Here is a 26,137-nt window from a genome sequence, read left to right as displayed (position 1 = left end):
GGCATATTATGTGTAGGGGCCTAATAAGTGTCACTGGTCACAGCGGAAGGATTGGTTCTCCATGTTGTACTCTTCAGTACACGTATTACATGGAGTCAAAACTCAATCTTGATTCATAGTGACCCTGAAATAAGATATGATAGAAAAGCTTTAGAGTCAAAACAACAAGAACGGTAGCTATTTAAAAGATAGGTTTAAATATATTTCCAATAGTTAGTTAATCCATAGATGTAGAGAGTAGAACGGTGGTTACCAGAGGCTGGGGGAGAGGAAGGGGTGAACAGGGTAAGAGAAAACAGTAGTCAAGATGTATCCAGTTCCGGTTAGGACAGATAGGTTCTAGTGACCTATGTGAACGATTGCACAGCAAGATGACTATAGTTAACAGTATAATGCACTTTGTATTTCAAAATAGCTAAAATAATAGATTTTAAAGCAATGATAAGTATTTTAGGTGACAGATATGCTAATTAGCCTGATTTGATCATTCCACATTGCATACATACATTGAAACATTGCACTGTACACCATAATACATACAGCTATTGTCAGTTAAAAACCCCCAACATTTAATTATTATAATAAATAAGTTGAGGAACAAGCAGATGGTGTAATGGCTATGTCGCTGGACACCCATGTAGTTGATTGCTGTTTGAGTCCTGGACCCAGTGGCTTAAAATCATGCACACATTGGGACCAGCAGTTGGCGTAATGGCTATGTCGCTGGACTACCCTATAGTCGATCATGGTTTGAGTCCCGGACCCGGTAGCTTAAACTCACGCCGGGCACATGTGCGTGCGTGCCCAGGATCCCAGGAAGAAAATGGAGGAGAAGGGATTGCAGCGTGGCCAGCCCCCTGGGGGATGATTTCTCGCTTTCTGTCTCTCTGTCTCTGTCTTTCTTGTGAGTGCATGCACCCTATAAACCTCTCAAAAAATAAATAAATAAATGAGATGAAAAGAGGAAGCTTCACTTACCTAGCTATAAAAGAGAAATGGTAGATTTTTCACCATATTTAAGACAGTGGTACTGCACCACAATGGTCTTGGCAGCCTATCTAGAAAAGCACTTCTCTAAAGAGCATAGTAAAATAATAAAGTGAATTACACTGATAATTTCTTATAAAAATAAATATAAAATTAAATGAAAGGAAGTGGGGACTCGAACAGATATGTATACCTCAATGTGCACAGTGACGTTAATCACAATAACCAAAAGGTGTAAACAACGTAAATACCCATTGACAGGTGAAGAGCTGAACACAATGTAGGACATGAGAGCGGGCTTCAAAAGTTCGTGGAAAGCACAAATGTCAAAAGTACTCATCAATTTCCAATTTTTTTTTGTACCAATATAAATTTGTACTGTAAAACTGTGGTTTTCCATACCTTTTGAAGTCCCTTTATATACACATACAGTGGAATAGAGTGAGCCTTAAAAAGGAAGGAAATGCTAAGGAATGCTACTGCATGGATGGACGTTGAAAGCTTTATGCTAAGTGAAATTAGCCAGGCACAGATGAACGATACACAACTCCGCTTACATGAGGCATCTAAAATAGTTAAATTCAAAGATACAGAAAGTGGGATAGTGACTACTAGGAACTAGGGAGAGAAGGAATGAGAAGCTATTGTTTAATGGGTGCAGAGTTTTAGTTTAGGATGGAAAAAAAATTCTGGATATGGAGAGTGGTAATGATTACACAAAAGTGTGAATGTACTTAATGCCATTAGTAAATGGTATACTTAAAAATGGTTAAAATGGTGAATTTTATCTTATGAGTATCTTAACACAAAAAAGTCAAATGGTAACTACTGACTCATTTATGATCTCTACCTATATTCCATTTCCTTGCTTAAACAAAATACAAAACAACTTCACAAAAGCCAGTATCACTCACAACATTCAAGTTTCAAATATGTACTCGTCTTCAAACAAAACAGACTTGGGTTCATCGCCCCAAAGCCATTCATTCTGTTTATTGTTAAATAACTCATGTCCACCATGATTATAAATGTGTATTTACATCAGGCACAAACTCCATCAAACATACAGGGAGAAAAAGAGGGAGAAAATTGAACTGATGGAACTGTGAGCACAGACTGAGAAAGCAACCATCTGTTGACATTATTGTCCTTTGAATCCAAGGGACCCGAATCATGTGGTAGGGCAGGGATCTTCACCTCAGTTGTGAAGTCCTACTTTCATGTCATGGGGCACTCTGGAAGGAAGTCCTGTAATGGCCAGCTCTAAGTACTTGCAGATTTCCTACCAGGCCCACACAGGAAGTCATTCTTGTGTCTCACCTGCATAAGTTCCTGTTATGAGGCCAGGGGACTTGTGAGTCGAAATCCAGTTCCAGGGAGTGATGTCATATTGATTGAGCTATGATCCTGGTGACCTGCTTCCCAACCTGGTATTGTTGCAGCCTTTCAGCTGGGGTTTGGGTTATTAGGGGACCAAAAAGGAAAAAGGGGAGTCGAAAAACAGAAAAAGGAAAAATGCTTGCACATTTCCTTTGTTTGACTAAAGCATTTTCTGATCCCATTTAACTTGATGGGAGAACCTGGACGATAGCAGATGGAAGCTGCACAGATGCTCTTAGAGTTGGAGTGGGTGGGCTCTCACACAAAAATACGAAGAAGATTAAAACACACAGAAAACTTTGATTATTTCTGGTGGCTTCTAACTTGGAAACAGTGAGTTTTTTCTTTCTTCTTTGGATACGAAAATTTATAAAATAGATTAAACACTTTAAAAAAATTAGTAAATTTTTATAAACAATGCATAACTATAAGGGCTATGGTAGCAAGATAAGGAAATAACAAACACAAACATTTGAAGTCGTGTGAATACTCATATTCTTTCTACATAGTGTCAAGTAGATCATCTAATCTGGAAATCTCATTACTATAAGTAATAATATAGGATTGCCATTCTGTCTCATTCAGATGAGATCCTTTGGTTCTTAGTATACTATGTCAAAAAGTAAAATGAAGTCCAACATAAGAAAAAGCAACAGGAACTAGTAACATTCCAAAAGGAACAGATGGGGGGAAAAGTTCAAGTTATTAAATGAAAGAGAGATCTAAATTTTTACCATGTTTATTGTGGACATGATTTCTTAGTCCTTATCAAGTTGATACAAGTTAGGGAAATAAATACTCCCTTCCCTTTTTTGTTGCATGTGTGTTAACAGGAGTAGGAAGAACAGAATATGACAGAATAAGCAAAGGGTGCTGGAAATGGAAAGATGAGGGAAAAAAGTTGAGGTTGGAGAGACAGTGTTTATATGTGTCTCTAAATAAGCATTATCAAACAACAAGATACAAAGTTGACAATAGGGAGTGTTTCATTCTCACAGAAATAATCTGAGACCATTCATGATACATACAGCATCATGGTACAGGTTTCCTGTCAGACATTATGGGTATATTCTTTTCCCCCTCACTCTTGAAGCCCTACAGATGACACTCTTGAAGCCCTATAGATGACATTGTTCATGAAGTACTTTTAGTATATTATCCAGCAAATATTAATTTGAGCATATAAACTAATTCTGGTCAGCACAAAGCACTGTTAGCTGCCACAAAAAGGTCCTTTGTTTTCAAGTAAAACTTAATTCAGTTGGGTTTACAACGCATCTGCAACACTTACTGTAGATTAAGCTGAGATTACACCTTGGTTAAAGGTTTGTACGTAACAGTCTCTGCAAAATTAGCTAGTATCTTGTCCAGACAGTAACTGTAAATGAATTGTTCTCTCTTAGCCTTTTGGTACTTCATAAGCGAGTGTGAGGCAGAGTAGCCTCTGTGCTGGAGACGCCTGTCACAGAGATCAGAATGTATGAAGACAGCCCTGTACTGTGTTCATCTCATCAGTTCTGCCCAGTCCACTGGAGTAAAAAATGGATGCGATTTGATATCTTCGACACCAGCAACTCCAGCACCAAGACGCTCCAGAGGGTTGAACTGCAAGAGCTTTAAAAAAAAGAAAAAAAAAAAGATTCAGTGAGTAACAGAAGTCCAAATGGTGAATGAAAAGAGAAGAAAATACATGAACTAAATTCAACCTCAATTACAAACAGACTTGACAAATAGCCAACTGACAATGTTTTCTTGAAAGGAAGTTACATCTAAGACCACCGCCTCTGGGATGTTGGGGGATGTCCAAACTGAGTTTACAGCTTTTCAGCTGATTAGAAACATAGCCTTGAGTAACTCACTTTGTTTCCCTCATTCTTATACAGTATAATAGTATAGTTATACCTATTAATTCCTATTCCAAAAGAATACCATGACTTTGGGCATTACACTAAATTCTGAGAGACCCAGTTACTTCATTCAAGAATAGGAAGTTCAGAGGCATGATAACTCTTTCAACTCCTAACAAGTTGTATATGCATCAAGACTAAACTACACCTAAAGTCTAAATAAGCGACCTCATATCCAAAACTACTTTCACTGGACTAGGTGACTCAAATGAAATAATTTGATCCAATGAATGAAACTTGTTTTAGAGCTGAGATCCAATGATTTCAGGGATAAGAGCAATGAAGATGTTCTGCTGAGAAGTCACCCTGCTTCCACGCACTGAGTGTCTAGACAGGTCTAAGTGAAAGGTTGCCAAAATCTGAATACTATTTGGATTCTCATATTCATCAACTACCACTGCATCTGTGACACAAAGGGAAAAAAATGCAACACCAAAGAGTTTGCTGACCACATCCTCCTGTGTACCTCTGATCACTCAGATTGATCTTTTACAAACTAGGAAGAAACGAATAATCCATCAGATGACTAGAAATCACCGAAGGGGCACAGGAAATATCTGAAACCAAGAAAAAAATCTCTCCCCAAAGGAAAAAGAATAACTCCTCTTCATCCACAGATAGTTCAATGGAACTCATGGAAATGTCTGATAAAGAATTTAGAGTATTCATAGTGACAAAGCTAACAGAGATGGAAGAGAAGAGAGACAATGAACACAAGGAGAAAAAAGCCAATGAGTTCCAGGAAGTAAGGAAGTTCTTGCAAGAGCTGAAAAAGGAAATACATACCATAAAAAAGAATCAAATAGAACTGTTGGAGATGAAGGCTATAATATAGGAAGTCAAAACCTCCTTTGAAAGTATTAAAAGCAGACTAGATCATACAGAAAATTGAATCTCAGATGTAGAAGACAGAATCACTGGATTAGTAAAAGCCACCACAAAGACTGAGAAAAGAACCCCCAAAAATAAGAATAATATATAAGAAATACTGGATACCATTAAACATCCAAATATCTGGATAACTGGTATCCCAGAAGGTGAACAGACTAATAAGGGCATTGACAATCTATTTCATGAAATCCTGGAAGAAAACTTCCCAAAACTAGAGAGGCATACAAAGATCCAGACCAAAGAAATATAAAGGACCACAAATAGGATCAACCCAAGAAGATGTTCTCCCAGACACATTATAGCCAGAATGACCAAAACCACAGACAAAGACAAGATACTCAGACTGGTAAGAGAGAAATGTCAAGTCACCTACAAAGGATATCCTATCAGGCTAACAGCACATGCCTCATCGGAAACAATGCAAGCAAGGAAAGAATAGGAAAATATATTCAAAGTGTTGAGTGAAAAACAATTTCAACCAAGAATACTGTATCCAGCAAGATTATCCTTCATATGGGAAGAGAAGACAAGAACATTCTCAGATAAACAAAACCTAAAAGAATTTACCAACATCAGACCAGCTCTCCAAGAAGTTCTAAAGGCAGTGCTATCCAAGGAAAACTTAAGTGAGACACACAGAAATAAGACTTCTAAAACAGCTAAGAAAATGGCCAGTTTAATGGTAGGGACAAGTTCAGAGTTGAACATTATCTTCCAGAATTTAAACGGAAAGATCGGACCACAATAGAAGATAAAGTAAAGGAGTTTGAACTGGTGAAATAGAATTTTATGACTTTGGACTAAAGCATTACTGATCTTCTATGCTTTGTTTTCTGGTGTTAAAAGAGTTTCATCTTCTCTTGAGTTGTGGACAGGTTCATGTACATACTATTCAAACAGAATCCTAACCTGTTTCCTGGCTTTAAGTATTAAGAAAAGTTCTCTTAACATTTTTTGATTTTTATTTATTAAAGCTAAAACTGCCTTTCTTGAAATTAAAAAAATGTATTTAAAAAAAAATACCTACTTAATGGGACCAACAGTTGTCATAATAGCTATGTTGCTGGACTCCCATGTAGTCTACTGCAGTTCAAGTCCTGGGCCCAGTGGCTTAAACTCATACCAGGCGCATGTGTGTGCATGCCCAAGATCCCGGCAGTAGAATGGAGGAGAAGGGATTGCGGCGTGGCCATCCCCCCAGGGGGTGATTTCTTGCTTTCTGTCTCTCTGTCTCTCTGTCTCTGTCTTTCTGGTGAGCACGCATGCCCTATAGCAAAAAACCTCTCCAAAAACAACAACAACACAAAAACCTATTTAGTGACCACAGTAAGCTATATAACCTCGGCTATATCTATTTTATAATATATTCATTCTGCCCAGAGTTTCATGCCTAAAGTCAACTTTCATTCACAGATAGGATATATATCAGCTGAACTTACTATTGAAAATATTTAGCTGAAATATGTTGTGAATCAATACAATGTGGGAAAGAATAAAAGAATGGAAAGCAACTGCAGATACCAGAGACAAAGAGGAAAGAGTATGGGAAATGGCAGAGGGTAAAAAATAGGGGGAAAATATGTATGTATATACAAGAAATGAAAAAGGGAAAATTATTTGTTGACAATAACATGTATGATTAAGCCACTTTACAGTGTATTCTGGCTGGAAAATCGCATTTTGTATGTTGTGATGTTCAGTGAAAGTAAGTAAAATAAATAAATTAATATAAAAAAAGAAACTTGTTTTAACTTCTCCAGAAATAGGAATCATGTATAAAATAAATTAATAATGTTATATGCAACAGGATTATTAGTAGTGTGGAAAAATACTGGGTCACCAGAAAAGTCATGACATATTTTTGCTTAGTAGTCTAAGTCTACCCCCCTCAGAAGTAGTCACATACAATTACGTGGGGATTCTGGACATGCTACTATAGACTCTAGCGTGCTAGAAAAATATGCCTTGATGGGAACCAGCAGTTAGCATAATGGCTATGTCGCTGTACTCCCACGTAGTCGACCACGGTTCACGTCCCAGACCCGGTGGCTTATAACTCACGCTGGGCGCGTGTGCGCGTGTGCCCAAGATCCCGAGAGGAGAATGGAGGAGAAGGGATTGTGGCGTGATCATCCCCCCTGGGGGGTGATTTCTCGCTTTCTGTCTCTATGTCTCTCTCTGTCTGTCTGGCGAGCACATGTGCCCTATAGCGAAAACCTCTCTAAAAAAAAAAATATGCCTTGAAACATCCATGTATCCTCAAATTTTTGTTTTAACAGCTTTACTGAGAGATAATTCATATTGATAGCATAAAATTCAACTATTGTAGCTATATAACTCGATAATTTTTAGAAAATTTTGAGTTATTGCAATCACCACCACAATCCAGTTTTGGAACACGATGATCACTCTAAAAAGCTTTCTTATAACATTTTTGCAGTTAATCCCCACTCCTATCTCTAGCCCCAGGCAACCACTGATTTGCTTTCAGTCTCTATAAATTTGCCCTTTCTGGATATTTCATGTAAATGGAATCATAATATGTGCGGTCTTCCACAGCTGCCTTCTTATAATAAATATACATTCTGGAGACTCATCTAGGTTGTAACTGGTATCAACAACCTGTTTCTTTTCATTCCTGAGTATTACTCCACTATTTAGATATGCCACATTTTGTTAATTCACTCACCAGTTAATGGAAATGTGGACTTTCCATTCCTTAATGCTAATAAATACTACTATTAACATTTATGTATATGCCTTTGGGAGGACATACACTTCTATTTCTCTTGAGTATGTTCCTGGGACTTGTATTCAAAAATTTCTTTCCTTTGATCTTTCAACAACTTGACTATGATATCTAAATGTCATTCCTCTTATTTTCCTATTTAGGGTTTATTGATTTTATTTATTTGTTTGTTTGTTTAGGGTTTTGCCATAGGGCACCTGTGCTCACTGGAACTAGAGAGAGAAGGAAAATGAAAAATCACCTCCCAGGGATGAAAGTGTCCTCTTCCATTCTCCTCTCAGGATTTTGGGCACACATATACACACACTGGCATGATTTTCAAGCCCCTAGTCCGAAACTTGAACTGCAGTTGGTCATGTGAGAATCCAGCACCTTAACCATCATGCCACCTGCTGGCTTTCTATTTGTTTTTTAAGATACAATGTCTCCTTGCTAAAAATGCCTACTTGATGATTCATTGTTGCCATATTTTCCTTTAATTCTTTCTTTAAACAAGATTACTTTCAAAAATATTTATAATAGCTGCTTTGATGTCTTTGTTAAATCCAAAATCTAGGAAACTTGGGGACAATTTTTACTCATTTCATTTTTTTCCTGAGTATGGGTCATACATTTTTGTTTTTGTATATATCCTGTATTTCATTTCACTGAAAATGGGCCATTACTGACAGTATATTTTCTAATACTGGAGTCTGATTTTTTTTCCCAGAAAGATTATCTCTGTTGTTGGTTTATTTGTTGTTTGTTAAGTTATTTCAGATAGATCTGCTAAGCCACTTCCCCACTACACTGTAACATACAGCTCCTAATAGCTCTGCTTTTTTCCTTCATTTTTGAGTGACTATATAAAATACTAGACAATAACAGACATTTACCTGAGGCAAGAGACTTATAAAAGACTGACAGATGTTAATCTTTTTACCTTATTTATATTTCATTTTATAAAACTAAGACGCTTTGATTCCTTGAGATTACCCTTATGAGAGCATAGCTTACTGGTCAACCAATGATTGAACAGAGGTTCAAATATCTCAGCCATTAAAGTGTCTATCTTCTGCCAAGAGACAGAACATTTTCAAAGTTAGGCCACTAAATCGAGTCTTCTCTGGCTTCTGCTGTTCACCTTTTCCTGTTCCTATATACATGCACACAGAGTCAGGGTTGGTCTTCACACCTAACTAGACAAGAGAAGAGAGAAAGGGAATAGGGGAATAGATCTTTTCAAGAATGCCACAGAGTCACCATTTCCTTCTAGGTTTAGCTATTTTTTAACCATGAACACTTTTGGGTTTACTGTATCCTTTGACTAATTTCCAGAGTACTAAAATGGTTGTTTTTACTAATTCTGTCCAATGTTAATACTTTTTCAGGGAAAGAATTTGCCAACTTCCTCATGCCATCACAGCCATTCAAATTTAAGACTACTTCTACAGCAAATAATTTTTTCCACAGAATGTTAATGAAGTACAACCAAAGTACTTAATTAATTTCCTCATATCATTAGTGGTCTTATATAGAGAGAAAATAATTCCTATTAAAATTTAACCAAAGGCCAGCCCATAGCATGGTAGTTAGGCAGCTGGATCCTACATGGCTGACTGTATATTTCAAGTCCTGGACCTGGAGGCTTCAGAAACACTCCATGTGCATTTGGGAGCATGCTCAAAAACCCCAAAAGAAGTTATTGCAGTCTGACCATTCCCATAGGGGGAAGCTTGCCTGCTTTCACTCTCTCTCTCCCTACCTGACCCTGCCTCAACAAGTGCATGTACGCTATGGCAAAATCTTTTTTTTTCTTTTTTAAGGTTTTTTACGTAGGGCATGTGTGCTTTCTGGAGAGAGACAGAGAAAAGGAAAGTGAGCAATCACCACCCAGGGAGGATGGTCATGCCACAATCCCTTCCCCTCTATTCTCCTCTCAGGGTTTTGGGCATGCATGCACAGACACCTGATATGATTTTCAAACCACTGGCTCAGGTATTCAAACTATGGTCAGCCATGTGGGAATCCAGCACCTTAACTACCCATGCCACCTGCTAGCCCCAACCCTCTGGCAAAATGTTTAAAAAGAAAATACTTTAACTGAAACTTCTATTTCTTCTCCTCTTTCTAATTTTTTTTCTATTCATGATTCATTAATTTATCTGCACGATGAATATCAGTTGATCACCTATTATATGCCAGTCCACATCTTTTTTAGACCTTTTCACTAGCAGTTAGTTGCCTCACTCTTAAATTAGCAGCCCTGTAAATCAAATACATGCTTCATCAAATTACAAATTGTTATATGTCATTAACCTTCACTACTGTCCTATCAATAATAATAAAAACTTGCATGACATTTACTGTGTACCAAGCATTATCCTATATGTTTAACACTGGTTAATTATTTAACTCACAACTCCATTTTATGGAGGAAAAAACAGAGGCTTGGGAAAACTGAGTAACTTGTTTAAGATGATACCAGTTACTTAAGTAACCAAGACAGGATTTGAATTTAGGCATCTGGGCTCCAGAATCCATTCCTTAACCACATTACACTGTCTCACGTTCACATGATCTGCAAATGCCAAGAATCTATTACTTCACTTTATTACTAAATCCACAATGGGAAAAAAAATTGGACACTTCCAAAGACTGTACTAACAGTTATTTCATATGAAATTATGTCTAGCATTCAACCTGACCATTCTACTATTTATTAAAACTAATGCTCACTGAAAAAAATTTTAAGCTATTTCCTGTGTGTCATACCCAATCAGACAATTCATATCTACTAACTGAAATGTGGAAGGCATACATTTTACTATAAATTTAACATATCAAATATTGGCAAAAATTAACTATAGCTATAGCGTTATATTTTTTAATATTTCAGGACACATACAAACATATGAGCTCATCTTTGTAACAGCAGACTTTCCCGCCCCCATTCTTTCCAAAACATGACTTCAAATGTGAAATTCCAAAGGTTTATATTTTGACTTTTACTAAAGTCAGTTTGTGCAGATCATGGGCGGCTCTATATATCTGCAAGTATACATCTACTGGCAAAAGTGTAAAGGTTTTATTCATGAGTAACTTGTTTATTTTGCCACTTTAAATGTTGTAACAGGCCTCAAGAGAGATGAGACGAACAATTCTTTTGTTAAAGAAAATGCATCTGCCAGTGGTATCTTTAAGATAATGAACCCAGGATAGCCACCGACAACCTCCTTTCTCTAGGCTCATTCCATCTATAGCTGAGCAATAAGAGCAAAGGAATTTGTTTTGAAGCTCTTTTTCTCACATACTATCTTTCAACTGACAAAGCAACTGTGCCATAATTAATTAAATGCACACTGGAATGTACAAACATATATGCTCTGAGGAATTTTTTTTAGAAATTACATTTAAAATGTAATTGAGTTTACTTTCGCACCATTCCCTTGACTATGACAGTTGACCAAGCCATGGGTACAAGGAATTATGAAATCTAAGAACAAAGCAAGGAGCTTAAAGACCAAAGAAGAGAACATTTCTTCAAAGTAGAATAATTATTTCCATATAAATCACTTTTGTGATTTTTTTAAAAAATGACTTCTATGACCTATGAGGTAGTGGAAGAGGAAAGTCAAAATGACAAATTGCTAATCATGCCAAGAGACCCCTTTTCCCTTTCCTGATGATGTTTCCTCAACATGAATGGTAGTTTCCTTAGGCAGGCCAAAGACAGAATACTGATTTACTAGATAAGCTATACACGCCTGCATTTGGGGACTTGACACACTTCAAGCCTCGACTCCTTTACAGCATAATTTCTAATAGACAAGAGTAGAACTATAGAAATTATCATGGGGAATTGTTTTCAATATTATATAATAATGACTATTTCCTTAAGGAATAAAAACAAAAAACAGTAGTTGCTAGACCCAGCTATATAATGTATAAGGCTAGTGCTACATGAGTAGCCCAGGTTTGGTACTCAGACAAACCTAAACAGATGATCATAGTGGTGCATGCCTAAATCCTAAGTAACTGGGAGGCTTGCACAGGAAGATCATGGCACAATGAAATCCTGTTAAAAAATGCCTATTTCTCTCTCTCTCCCTCCTGCTCATTTAAAAGAAAAAAGAAAAAAAAGCAATTGCTAGCGTGCCCTATTTACCAAAAAACACTCTGAATTTACCTGTACCACAACAAATACGGTGAAATCAAATGAATAACTAAGTTTTCCCCCATTAGAATGAAATGTAAATAAAATACCCTCAATCCTTTTGCAAAGTGCTCTTAGTCTCTCAACAGCATTTCCAATCTGATTATGTTTCCTTGTATTTTACATATTCTAGGCAACTTACATTTCCTGAAACACAACTTTGATCTTTTCACTCTTGTGTCCAAAACTCCAAATCTCAGATTGTTAATCAATTAAATATTATCACTCTACCCAGGTGTCTTTAGTAACAGAACACTATAAGAAAACACCATCTTTCTACACTCACCTACTAATATTTATCACTCCTGTTGTCATCCCTCCATTCTAGATATACCAAACTTTTGAATTCCTGAGCTGGATTTTTCCAACTCTTCCTTCTCTTTGTTCAAGTTGTTCATTCTACCTAGACTACCCCCTGACATTCAACGTTGCTATGATGAAGTTCTAAGACCCAACAAAAATAACACCCACCCCACAAAAATTTTCCGAATACTATAGAGGCATTGACTATAACTCCTCCTTCTCTCTTAGAGAATTTTTTTTAACATCTCTATGGCCTTTATCAAATTCCATGCTGTGGTATCGTTATTTGTGTGTCTGTCTTTTGTAGCTCATAGCACTGTGCCTTGCACACAGTATTTGCTGAATAGAGCCAACTGTACTCTTCAAGGGAATACTAGGTAATTCTCTTTTTAATATGTTCTCCCCTCCCCTTTTGGTCTCCAATTTTTATTTACTGCCCCCCATTTAAAAAATTGATGTTTCGGGACCAGCAGTTAGTGTAATGGCTATGTCGCTGGACTCCCATGTAGTCCATCGCGGTTCGCGTCCTGGACCCGGTGGCTTAAAACTCACGCCAGGCACGTGTGCATGTGTGCCCAAGATCCCGAGAGGAGAATGGAGGAGAAGGGATTGCAGTGTGGCCATCCCCCATGGGGGGTGATTTCTCGTTTTCTGTCTCTCTGTCTCTCTCTGTCTGTCTGGCGAGTGCACACGCCCTATAGCAAAAATCTCTCAAAAAAAAAAAAATGTTAGCTTTTGACCTTTTACAAATAACTTTTTCCTTTTTGTTTTTCATAAGAGTATTAGTATCCCAGGTCTGACTATTTTTGCTGAATTGCTATGAACTATCATATCACAATACCAACAACCTTCAGTGTACTTAGCAAAATTCACCATTCAGAATCAGAATTAGATTATTATCTGTTGATGATAACATGTATAGTGTCCTCAACTGGACTGGTGTGAAGTGTATTCATGTTGGGAAAATTCACTTTACAAGCTAAGTGATGTATAGTGATCGAATGTATAAAAGGCGCGGGGGCTGGCAAGTGGCATGGTGGTTAAAGGCGCTGGACTCCCACATAACCAACCATGGTTCAAGTCTCGGACCTAGTGGCTTGCTTTCTCACTTCCTCTCTCTCTCTCTGTCTCTCTCTGACCAAACTGGAAAATAATAATGATAATAATAAATAAAGTTAAATAAAATAATTCTTTAAAAAAAAGAAGTTAAATTAAAATAAATTTTTTAAAAAATAGAATTGCATCTAAAATATGAGGAATCAATTTCAGAAGCTCACAATTCTAAGTCTCCCTCTGGAATATTGAACTTTAATTATCTATAGTCTCTTTCTTCTAAGTCACCAAAAATATATTACTTGACACCAATATCCAAGTTCCACCAATGGATAATTATAGGAGTAAGCTATTTGACAAGATTTTCTAACACATCTTACCTAAGCAAATGAGTAGCCCATTAATGTTTATAAATAAAAATTAAACATTAAAAATAGCCACTCATAGGGCCAGCAGGTGGGGTGGTGATTAAGGCAGTGGATTCCCACTTGGCCCAGTGGCTTGAAAAATCACACCAGGCACATCTGTGTGCACACCCAAATTCCAAAAGGAGCATGGAGGAGAATGGATTGCAGCGTGGCAACCCCCAGGTGGTAGTTTCTCACTTTCCCTCTTTCTGTCTCTCTCTGTGCTTCTCTGACAAGTACATACACTCTATGGCAAAACCTAAAAAAAAAAAACAAAAAAAAAAACAAAAAAAAGAAAGCCATTCATATGTGGTTATACAAAAAAAAAAACAAAAAAAAGAAAGCCATTATAAAATTTCATAGCAAAAATAAAACAGCCCCAGGCAAGCTAAAAGCAACACTCAAATGTCACACCTATGCAAATGTATAAAACTAACACAATGTAGTGATTTTTGAAGAAAAAAATAAAGTTGAACACCAACTCATTAAAGTTTTCAAATTTTTTGCAACGACCTTCTCTCAATACACCAATACCTTATTAATAACAGATTCCTAAAGATAAACCTCATGAATTCTGAATGTATAATTATAAATGGGTCCCTACTGTCTAACCTTAATTTCTTTAAGGTTTTGGAGCTGTGGGTTCTACTAATGTGCATGGGCTGATATACTTGGCAAATAGGTCAATTAAATTACCTGTTGAATGAGTGAACGAGCCTCTTCAGAGACACATTCTGGCATGTTCAAGGTAGTGTGAGTATTTATTTTTTCCTGCTGGATGGCACTCAACCAGAGTCTGAAACAATCAATCAGGTACACTTCTTATCCCAAATAACATCAGATGCTATCACAGAATTTACAGACAGAGTACAGAAAGCTCAACGACTGCCTTAACTGGAGGTGTAACAATCAACACAGTGCTACTGAAGAGAATCAGGGTAAGGAGTAGGAGGCTACAGAACTTCTAACTGAAATAAAGGCAGATACTCATCGTCGCAAGCTTATGTTGTGGTCTCTGTTTTCTTATTTATAAAATGAATGGCTCATAATAATGAAAAAAAAAAAAACCTTTAAATTTCACACAGAAACCTAAAAGGGATTAATATATCTGAAATGTTTTAGTGTTCTTAAAAATATTCAAAGTTTAGAATTTGTTAGTAGTAATACTTTATATACACAGTTTACAGTTTAAATATATCTGAAGGAGATCTGTAAATTCTGCAAGTCTTAGCAGGTCATTATTACATACATATTTTAAAAAGATGACTAACAGAAGTATAAATGTTCATTTTCTCTAGTTTCTTCCCAGGAGGCATCTGCACAATACTGCATTCAAGTCCATTAACCTCAAACATCACACTTAAAAGTTATTGATCAGAGAGAGCATAAATTCTGTCCTTAAGCTAGAACAGATAGAAAAATGTACAGTATTGAAAAAAAAGATGATGTTACCTTTAATATCTATATTAGTTTTCCAAAATGAGCATTCCCTTCTGGTGTCAGACAAGATGTTTAAAACACCCAGAGAATTCTAACACATGCTTATATAAATCTTATAGATCTGACTTATAAAGCTGAATCACAGAAAATGAAGAGAAAAATGTTTATTTTTATATCTCACTATGTAACACTGTGACACAACAAAATTTTATCATCCATTTACTCACTATAATATGATTCTACTTTTTAAAAAATCTGGATCCTGGGTAAACTTGCATTTCTCTGCTTGTTTGGGGTATCAGAGATTTTCTTACTTAGTCCCTGATCTAAAAGCTGAAGGCGAAGGCTAACATTCTCAATTTGAAATCAATGTAGCATCTGGGTAAATCCATGAAGTGTCCAGGTCACTGCTTACCTTGCCAGTGAGAAGTTCAAAGAGGACAGCACCCAAACTCCACCAATCGCAGGCTTCTGTTTCTTCCTTGATCGCTCCAACCTCTAAACACACCAAAAAAGGTTGATATTAAAATTCCAGAGGTCAATTAAACTTTCAAAATTAACATGTATTAGCAAGGTGACCTTTTTAATGCTGAGAGAGCGTATACTAAATACTACTGGGCTTTCAAAATTCCTGAAAGTTACTTATCCCTTTGGTCACCTACTGTGGTTGCATTTTTTTTTATGCAGTCATATATTAAACTGAGACATTTGTTCTTTAGTTGATAAAGGGACACCTTCAAGATGCTATACTTAAAGTTACATGAACCTACTCGATCCGCATTTTGCTTCATTTTTCAAATTTGAGAAAGTATAACCAATCCTACCTTAGGGGTTTTTTGGTTTGTTTTTGTTTTGGTTTTGGTTTGGTTTGTTTTTACTTTAGAAACAAAAATTCTTGAGGTTCACAAGGAACTTCATAAAATTATCCATACTGATATTATCCTTTTACTCACAGGTTAAAAACTAGAGAGATGAAATGCCTTATCCAATATCTGGTAGTAGCAGAATGAAGACCTAGTTTACAGTGTCATCTTTTTCCTCCTAAATAATCATTTTCAACCAAAGCACATGAAATGCAAACCCCCACCAATTCTGTTACTTGCAAGTATATACAGATTTATTGTTTTAGATCCAACTGAATACCTCATTTTATTTTATTTCACATTTGTTATGCCTTGTAGATACTATATATATATTTTTTTTTTGAGAGAGAGAGAGAGAGAGAGAAGTTTTTACTATAATGTGTGTATGTTTGCCAGAGAGACAGAGAGAGACAGGGAGACAGAAAGCAAGAAATCACCCTCCCCCCCAAGGGGATGGCCACACTACAATCCCTTCTCCTCCATTCTCCCCTCAGGATCTTGGGCATGCACACACACATGCCCAGCATGAGTTTTAAGTCGCTGGGTCCAGGACTCGAAACACGATCAACAACATGGGAGTATAGCAATGTAACCATTACTCTATCTTCTGGTCCGGATACCGTATTTTTTAAGAACTGACACTGCATGGGACACATCTATCAATGCCAATGTTCCACCAGCCCATGCTGGCTTTGTGTCTATGTGTTGCATTTGGGCAATTATCCCAATATTTTAACTTTTTTATTATTACAGTATCTGTTATGGTGATCTCTGATCAGTAATCCTAGATGTTACAACTGTCATGTTAGGGAATGCCACAAACCACAGCCATATAAGATGGTGAATTTTATCCATAAATGTGTAACATGTGTCCTCCCTCTTAGGCCTCCCTGTTCCCTGAGACACAACAATATTGAAATTAGGCCAATCAATAACCCTATAGTGGCCTCAAAGTATTCAAGTGAGAGGAAGAATTGTATACCTCTCACTTTAAAGCAAAAGCCAGAAATGATTAAATTTGGTGAGGACGGCATGTCCAAAGCCAAGGCAGGCCAAAAGCTGGGGTTCTAGTACCAGTTAGTTGAGTTATGAATGTAAAGGAATAGTTCCCCAAAGAAATTAAAAGTGCTACTTCAGCAAACACTCAAATGGTAAGTCAAAGAATCTTATGGCCTATATGGAGAAAGTTTTAGTAGTCTGGATAGAAAATGCAGGTAAAAGGACTGTACATTATTTTTTAAAGACATAACGCTACTGCACACTTAAGACTACAGTACAGTGGAAACACAACTGTTATATGCACTGGGAATCCAAAGAATCCATGTGACTCACTTGATGGCAATACTCACTTTACTATGGGGGTGTTGCATACAACCCACAATATCTCCGAGGTATATTTATATTGGCTAAGTAAGGCCTTTTAGATTATCTACAAATTACAAGTTTATCGGTGTTGCCCCTATCTCTGTCAAGGACAAGTTTCTGAAATGTAAGTTTTCTGGTGTTATTCATTCAGATTTCTTTACAAACAGCAACCACTCCTTTATTTTACCATTTTTTTAGGCTTTCAGCCCTTAAGTCATGTTTGATGTCTTTTTATCCTTTCTTAATGCAATTCAGGTAGACACTGAGCCTTGCCAGTATCTGGCCCTTCATTTCCTTTTGACCAGGAAAAGCATTTTCATTATTTGACTATAGGCATTCCAGCCACAACTCATAACAATAAGATTCCAAAGTTTCTAAGTAATTAGGTTGGAACTTGGAAAGTAATAATTAGAAGTAGAATTCAGGTGCCCAACCTTCTAACCAGTGCTTGGGATGTTGACAATGCAGGAGAACCACAGAACTCATAAAATAGCTTGAGCTTTACGGGTCTCAAGTAAAGGTCAGTTGGACCAGAAAAAGACAAGAGTCATTTCTATGCAAAATACTGAAATTACTCCATTTCAGCAACCTTCTTTCATATCCTTTCTTCTGGGTCTCAAAGATCCTACGTAGAACTACACCACTTCACAACTAGCACGTCTCCAGCCTATTCACTTCATGCCAAATCATAACCTCCAATCTCTACCCAGCTACTCTCAACTAGGTGCTAAAAGAAAACAGGTATTAACTAACTGTAACTATTGTCAGAATGAATGAAAGTCTCCTGACCCTCCTAGACCCATCTGTATTTGTAATATAGTTGCTTGTTTAAAAAATTGAGAACTATCTAATAATCAAGTTTTAATTATGTATGTTATGATATACTTATATGATGGAACAGTACACATAACCATTTTAAATAATGTCGTCATATGAAATTTAGGTAATAAGTAAATATCTTTATATTGAGTTTAAAAAGCTATAAAACAATAGAATTCTAATTTTTAAAGTACACATTTAGAGGGACCACCAGATGGCATAGCGGTTACATCACTGGACTCCCTCATGGCCAACTGCTGTTCAAATACTGGACCTGGTAGTTTCAAACTCACACCAGGCGTATATGTGTGCATGCTTAAGATCCCAGGAGGAGAATGGAGGAGAAGGGATTGTGGCATGGCCATCCCCCCTGGGGGTGAGTTCTTGCTTTCTATCTGTCTCTCTCTGTCTCCCTGGTGAGTACACGTGCCCTACAGAGAGAGAAAAAAAAAATCTCCCCAAAAAAGGTGCATATTTAGAGAAAAAGCTGGTCAGAAAATGATAAAATGTTCTAGTGATTTGCTCTGAGGTGCTAAGGTTTTGAATTTTGTTGTTTTAAGTTTCTTTCTTTCTTCCATGAGAGAGACAGAGAGAAGAGAAAGACAGGTATCTCCAGTAGGGTCATACACCACGATCCACCCCCAGCCTCTGCCAGCCCAGAATACTGGCATACATCTGGTGTGTATAGAGGAAGGCCTGAGGACATAAACCCAAGACCTTCCCAAGCGGGTCTAGCATCACAAGAATTGCATTATCGCTGTACCACAACCTGAACTTGACATTCTTATACTTACTAACCAACATGAATATCTAAGTGGTACAATTTCACAAAGTACAGCAAGATGATGGGAAAGTTCAACATTCAGGTTCATTGGAAAAGTTACTTTGGAGCAAGATGACAAAGCTATGTAGGCCAATCCTCCCTAAGAGTCTGTTTGCCTAGTTTTCTCCACAACTTTAACGTATTATATATTAAAAAGAATAATGAACTAGGAGAATCAAGAGTCCTGGGTTGAGTCATAAGGAATTCACTTGATCTCACCTATAACGTGAAGGTTAGATCTGAGGGTTTCTAGGTTAAATTTAGCTCTAAATTCTATGATTTATACACTCAAAGATGCCTTAAAATAGTGGTTCTCATGACAGACAACTCCCTGGGGACTCTCTTTCAAAGAACTTATGCTTGCCCCACCCCCTCTCAGATTCAGATATGCTGACCCCACTCCCATTGCCCACCTCCCCACAGGGAGCCACTATCACCTTAGGAAGAATGCTCTCAGAAATGTTAGAAAGGGTGTGTGTTCTTAGAAATCTTAGAAAAGTATAAAGGAAATTTACCATAGTTCTGTCATCAAATGTAACCTTTTGCACATTTCCTTTCAGTCTAAAGCAATGGATTATTACATCATTTCCCTGTTCAAAATTCTCAAATGGTTTTACACTGACCATTAAATAACATTTAAATGTCTTGTTTAATCAGGCATGTATATATAACCAGACCTCCAGAATAAGGTTGGTAGGATTCACTCAACCACACATAAAGCAGTAGCAAACTAAAGGCTATACCAGGCACTGTTCCTCCATAAACTCTAGGCTCTGGCCACACTTAAATAATATAAAACTACAATTTGTTTTCCTGTGAGCACAGTTACTGGTTTCCTCTTTTCATTTTTATTTTTTAAGGTACACCATTGGGTGTGTACACTCACCAGAGAGAGACAGAGAAAAACAGTGAGAGAGAAAATGAGAAGTCTCCTCCTGAGGGGATGCCATACTGCAATCTCTTCTTCTCCTGGGATTTTTGGGCACTCACACACGGTACACCCGGTCTGATTCTCAAGCCACTGGATCTATAACTTTAACCATGGTTGGCTATTTAGGAGTCCAGCACCTTAACCACCATACCAACTGCTGGCCCCTTTCTTACTTTAATAAAGATTTTCACCTGTACAGAGTCAAGATCCAAAATTATTGATCAGCCACCTGTTTTGAATGTGCCTCGAAAAAGCCTCACTTTCCATGGAGGAATGCTGCCCTTCTCTCAGTACAGACATACTGCAGTGGCAGTAGCAACAATCCAACAGCAGCTAACTTGCATCCACTGCTCACTACAGGTAAGGCGCAAGAACTGTGCTTAACATTTGGAATGAATTATTGCGTTGTCAGAAAAGTCGTGACATATTTTCTCTACGCAAAACGGCACCATGACTTTACCAACAACCTAATATCTAAAATTTCCAAGCAATCTATGAAAAATTTGTTTGGGTAGAATGACCTTGGGAAAGAGAATGTTGTATTTACATGCCCAGGGAGAGGAGGGACATCCAACACAGCTAGCTCACAGAAACGTAAAAATTAAGAGTTTTATAGGGTCTCATGACATGTCCTGAGGTGCCCTCTAGACACCCAAGCCCCTACTCATAGGTTCCCTGTTAGAACTGAATGGAGGATTGCAGAACTGGGTCTACGAAATCAGTGGCAAACATACTTTAAAAAGCACATTTTAAACTCAGCAAAAGGTTCAAGGTGCCATCGCCAATGTAGCCTAGACCATCAAAAGCAACATGTCTGCTTTTTCTCCCACACTACTACTAGGAATGCGCAACCCAGGTGAAAGGGGGCGGATGAAGCCATCAGATAAGCACAGAGCATCTTCCTGAGCCTCAAAGACTTCTGAACCTGAGAGGGAGTGGGGTATTGTTTTATTATTAAAAGAAACATAGACCCATTATGAAACACAGTGTAAACTTTGCATGGATTTGCAAGATTAGAAAGACTTCAAAGAAACCTCAGAATCATATTTCACCGATCCCCTATGGCACCCATTTCATATCACCTCTACAGTCAGAAGTACTTGGACAGAAAAAGTTAAGAAACACTTGGTGAGACAGACAAGGGGTAGTCCTTTATTGGTTTCTGTAAAGTTGTTTCAACTAAAGAGTCTAAAACAAAGTTCATTGGTTTTATGTTGCTTTGAAATCCCTGGTAATTTTCTACCAGGGACCTTAACAGGTAGATAATAACCAACACACTGCTTCCAATGTCGAATGCCACAGTGTCTGATATTGCCCAATCTGACTGAGAGGAAATGCAGACAACAGTGAGAGATGCAAGCAGGCCTTACAGCCAAGTTCCTGTCCCAGTCTCAGTGGGCTTGCTAGCTGTCTAGGACACACCAGGCAGCACCCAAGACAACTGGTGACACCTAGCACTGTAACTGTAGTCTACTTCTTTCATTCCCCATTTCTCTTTCCATCTTTCCTCAGTCTCCTTTTCTCCTTTCTTCTACTGACAACCTATTTCTTTTCCTATCCCTTGATTTTCTCTGTCTTCCCTCCTCTTGAATGCGCTCAGTTCAGCCTTCTAATGGCACTCTGGCTTAAAACAGAGGGCTTGGTCTGGTCTCAACCAAGAAAAACTGCCTCAAAAGTATGAAGACAGCTAGGCTGAATGTCATCTTTAATCTGATCAGGCTCAGAAAGTAGATAATAACTATAAAAAGCTAATTTTGTTTTTCATGAAAAAAAAGACACTGCATAAGTGTTAAATCTATCCCTTTAATAATGCAGCTTGCAACTTTTTACAATGACTTTATATTAAGTAGGGATTTACTAATTAGTGTGTGAAATTGATATCATGACCCACTGTCCTAGATTTTCACGGACAACTCTAAGCTGTAATAAAGCATTCTGTATTTAGGTATGATATAAACAAGAACTTCCTAACTACTAAAAAGGTTAAATATTATAACAAATGAAAGCAAATACTGTGGAATTTCTTTTAAAACCTGCAAGGTTTTAAAAAGAATTTTTTTTTTTTAAATTACCATGATGAAGGTCTCTGGTTGTCCTTTTAACATCCTTAAGGACCAATAATTCCTAAATACAAAATTTTAAGATACATACTGAAACTGCACTGCCAAAAAGAAGCCTGAAGTTGTGTGGCTGTCAACACCACTGCTCTAAAACTACTTAACTTGAAAAATCTACACACAAAAACTAAGCATAAACTCAGAGCCCCAATTTATTCGTTTATTTTCATTTATTTTTTTGAGAGATATTTTTGCTGCAGGGTGCATCATGCGCTCACCAGAGAGACAACAAGAAATCATACCCTAGGGGTGAGGTCATGCCACAAACCCTTCTCCTCTATTCTCCTCTCAGGATCTTAGGCACACATGCATATGCACCTGGTGTAAGTTTTAAGTCACCAAATCCGAGACTTGAACTGCAATCGACTACATGGGAGTCCAGCGCCATAATCATTACACCATCTGCTGGTCCCAGAGCACCAATTTATATATAAAGCTATATGATAGTTACTACGAAAACCAGGTATATGAGGGAGCTTCAAAAATGTCATGGAAAATAAGTTCTATTAAAAAAAATACTATGCACAGTTTTCAAAACCTGCACCAAAATACACTTGTACTTTAATTCCATTTTCCCATAAATTTTTTGAAGTCCCCTCATATGAACCTAACATCAAAAATAAAGAATACAACGAAACAGCAAATAAATCTGTGAGCCTATTTTCAAAGTATAACATTTTGAAACTGGGAAATCCCTTTAAACTCCTACCTTGATTTCAAAAAATCTTTGAAGAAAAGCAGAAAACATTTTAAAGGATAAACTCTACCACTGTTTTGTCCATTTTCAAAATCTGTTTCTTACAAAACCCAAGATGTTAAGTTCTGCGCCCCCCCCCCCCCCCCCGCCACTACATACTATATTGGGGCCTGCTGGGTTGGGGAAGCGTGTCCTTATTCTCCACAAATGCAGAGGTCCTAGAGTGTCAAACAATGTGATCTGAGAAAAAATAAACTAACCCCTCAGAAAACAATTTCTCAGGTTTTTCACACACCAAAAAAAACTCAAAAAAAAAGATAGTGATATCAAAGAATCCTGGATTTTTGTCTTGAGTCAAAGAGCTGCATTGCCAGGCCTCTAGTTTTGCTACTGTTTGAGCTTGGCTGGGTATGTCACTAAGCTTCTCTGAAAATGAGGACAGCCAGACCGCTGACATTCTTTCTACCTCTTATAATCTGTAATTTTATGATCCTGAAAGTGTTTTCAAAAGCACTCATGAGCCTTTCTCATAACTTCTTCTCTCTCCATTAACCTAAAATGCCCATAAAGTCCCCAAAGAGGGGGATTATGCTAAGACAAGCTAGCATTCCTCAATCGTCTTCCTTTTCTCCTTTCCATGCACAGCCACTCCTCCCTTCCCCTAAGAGACTAATCATCTGGTGGCAAGTACAGAAACCTATTTCTTTTCCTATCCCTTGATTTTCTCTGTCTTCCCTCCTCTTGAATGCGCTCAGTTCAGCCTTCTAATGGCACTCTGGCTTAAAACAGAGGGCTTGGTCTGGTCTCAACCAAGAAAAACTGCCTCAAAAGTATGAAGACAGCTAGGCTGAATGTCATCTTTAATCTGATCAGGCTCAGAAAGTAGATAATAACTATAAAAAGCTAATTTTGTTTTTCATGAAAAAAAAGACACTGCATAAGTGTTAAATCTATCCCTTTAATAATGCAGCTTGCAACTTTTTACAATGACTTTATATTAAGTAGGGATTTACTAATTAGTGTGTGAAATTGATATCATGACCCACTGTCCTAGATTTTCACGGACAACTCTAAGCTGTAATAAAGCATTCTGTATTTAGGTATGATATAAACAAGAACTTCCTAACTACTAAAAAGGTTAAATATTATAACAAATGAAAGCAAATACTGTGGAATTTCTTTTAAAACCTGCAAGGTTTTAAAAAGAATTTTTTTTTTTTAAATTACCATGATGAAGGTCTCTGGTTGTCCTTTTAACATCCTTAAGGACCAATAATTCCTAAATACAAAATTTTAAGATACATACTGAAACTGCACTGCCAAAAAGAAGCCTGAAGTTGTGTGGCTGTCAACACCACTGCTCTAAAACTACTTAACTTGAAAAATCTACACACAAAAACTAAGCATAAACTCAGAGCCCCAATTTATTCGTTTATTTTCATTTATTTTTTTGAGAGATATTTTTGCTGCAGGGTGCATCATGCGCTCACCAGAGAGACAACAAGAAATCATACCCTAGGGGTGAGGTCATGCCACAAACCCTTCTCCTCTATTCTCCTCTCAGGATCTTAGGCACACATGCATATGCACCTGGTGTAAGTTTTAAGTCACCAAATCCGAGACTTGAACTGCAATCGACTACATGGGAGTCCAGCGCCATAATCATTACACCATCTGCTGGTCCCAGAGCACCAATTTATATATAAAGCTATATGATAGTTACTACGAAAACCAGGTATATGAGGGAGCTTCAAAAATGTCATGGAAAATAAGTTCTATTAAAAAAAATACTATGCACAGTTTTCAAAACCTGCACCAAAATACACTTGTACTTTAATTCCATTTTCCCATAAATTTTTTGAAGTCCCCTCATATGAACCTAACATCAAAAATAAAGAATACAACGAAACAGCAAATAAATCTGTGAGCCTATTTTCAAAGTATAACATTTTGAAACTGGGAAATCCCTTTAAACAGGCTTGCGCAGCCCCCGGAGCTTGTCCACAGCGGGACCCTCTACAAGCCCTGGGTGTCAGGCTGTGGCAGCCAACCCTGACCACAGCAAGACTCGGCTCCCCCCCCCCCCCCCCCCCCCCGCCACTACATACTATATTGGGGCCTGCTGGGTTGGGGAAGCGTGTCCTTATTCTCCACAAATGCAGAGGTCCTAGAGTGTCAAACAATGTGATCTGAGAAAAAATAAACTAACCCCTCAGAAAACAATTTCTCAGGTTTTTCACACACCAAAAAAAACTCAAAAAAAAAGATAGTGATATCAAAGAATCCTGGATTTTTGTCTTGAGTCAAAGAGCTGCATTGCCAGGCCTCTAGTTTTGCTACTGTTTGAGCTTGGCTGGGTATGTCACTAAGCTTCTCTGAAAATGAGGACAGCCAGACCGCTGACATTCTTTCTACCTCTTATAATCTGTAATTTTATGATCCTGAAAGTGTTTTCAAAAGCACTCATGAGCCTTTCTCATAACTTCTTCTCTCTCCATTAACCTAAAATGCCCAAAGAGTGGGATTATGCTAAGACAAGCTAGCATTCCTCAATCGTCTTCCTTTTCTCCTTTCCATGCACAGCCACTCCTCCCTTCCCCTAAGAGACTAATCATCTGGTGGCAAGTACAGAAAATCAGTGTCACTAAATCTCACTGTAATCATCTCTTAATGCAAGAGAGACACAGAATCAGCTCCAGATTAGATTTCAACTCATCCCCCCAAGATATAAAACATCAAATATATGCGAACAGTTTAGTAACATTCTAGAATGTTCACTTTAATACTATCAATTCTGCAGTTGTAACCACAAGATCCTATAGGATTTTACTGATCCATACTGACTCAATCTACCATATTTTGCAAGCGAATGAATGAGTTTACATAAAACAACAAAGATACCATAACATAAGATGTGCTTTGCCTACCATTGTTTTACTCATGTTTAATACCTCATAGAACACTCTTCAATGTGCCAGGATATTTTTTGGAAAAATAATGCTGCCTTGGTAACCCATATTGCCAAAGGGCTTGCTAAAACATAGAGTAAAAGAGTTCTGTAGTTTTTATGATAATGAATCAGAGCTTTCAAAGTCTCACTCTTGTAGTCAATAATAATACAAAACTATAAAGCCCCTCTCCTGAAGAGTAAAGGGGAAAAAAAGGCAGAAAGCTTGGACTCGGGTAATCATGTACATTTATATGTGTAGG

General features: G+C 37.5%; 1 protein-coding gene across 1 annotated transcript in view; it reads right to left on the bottom strand.

Moving 5' to 3' along the window:
* Nucleotides 1–1,951: 1,951 nt before the first annotated feature.
* RPS6KC1 (ribosomal protein S6 kinase C1) overlaps nucleotides 1,952–26,137 on the bottom strand; it is a 180,031-nt gene continuing 155,845 nt past the window's right edge. The window contains 4 exon segments of the mRNA XM_006172351.1: nucleotides 1,952–3,981; nucleotides 14,569–14,640; nucleotides 14,642–14,668; nucleotides 15,728–15,810. Coding sequence (XP_006172413.1) covers nucleotides 3,871–3,981; nucleotides 14,569–14,640; nucleotides 14,642–14,668; nucleotides 15,728–15,810 — 293 coding nt within the window. The 3' untranslated portion in view covers nucleotides 1,952–3,870.

This window comes from Tupaia chinensis, unplaced genomic scaffold (genome assembly GCF_000334495.1).
Source record: "Tupaia chinensis unplaced genomic scaffold, TupChi_1.0 Scaffold142846_1, whole genome shotgun sequence".
Lineage (NCBI taxonomy): Eukaryota > Metazoa > Chordata > Mammalia > Scandentia > Tupaiidae > Tupaia > Tupaia belangeri.
Note: the sequence above shows the minus strand (reverse complement) of the source record. Positions and strands in the feature narration are given on the sequence as shown.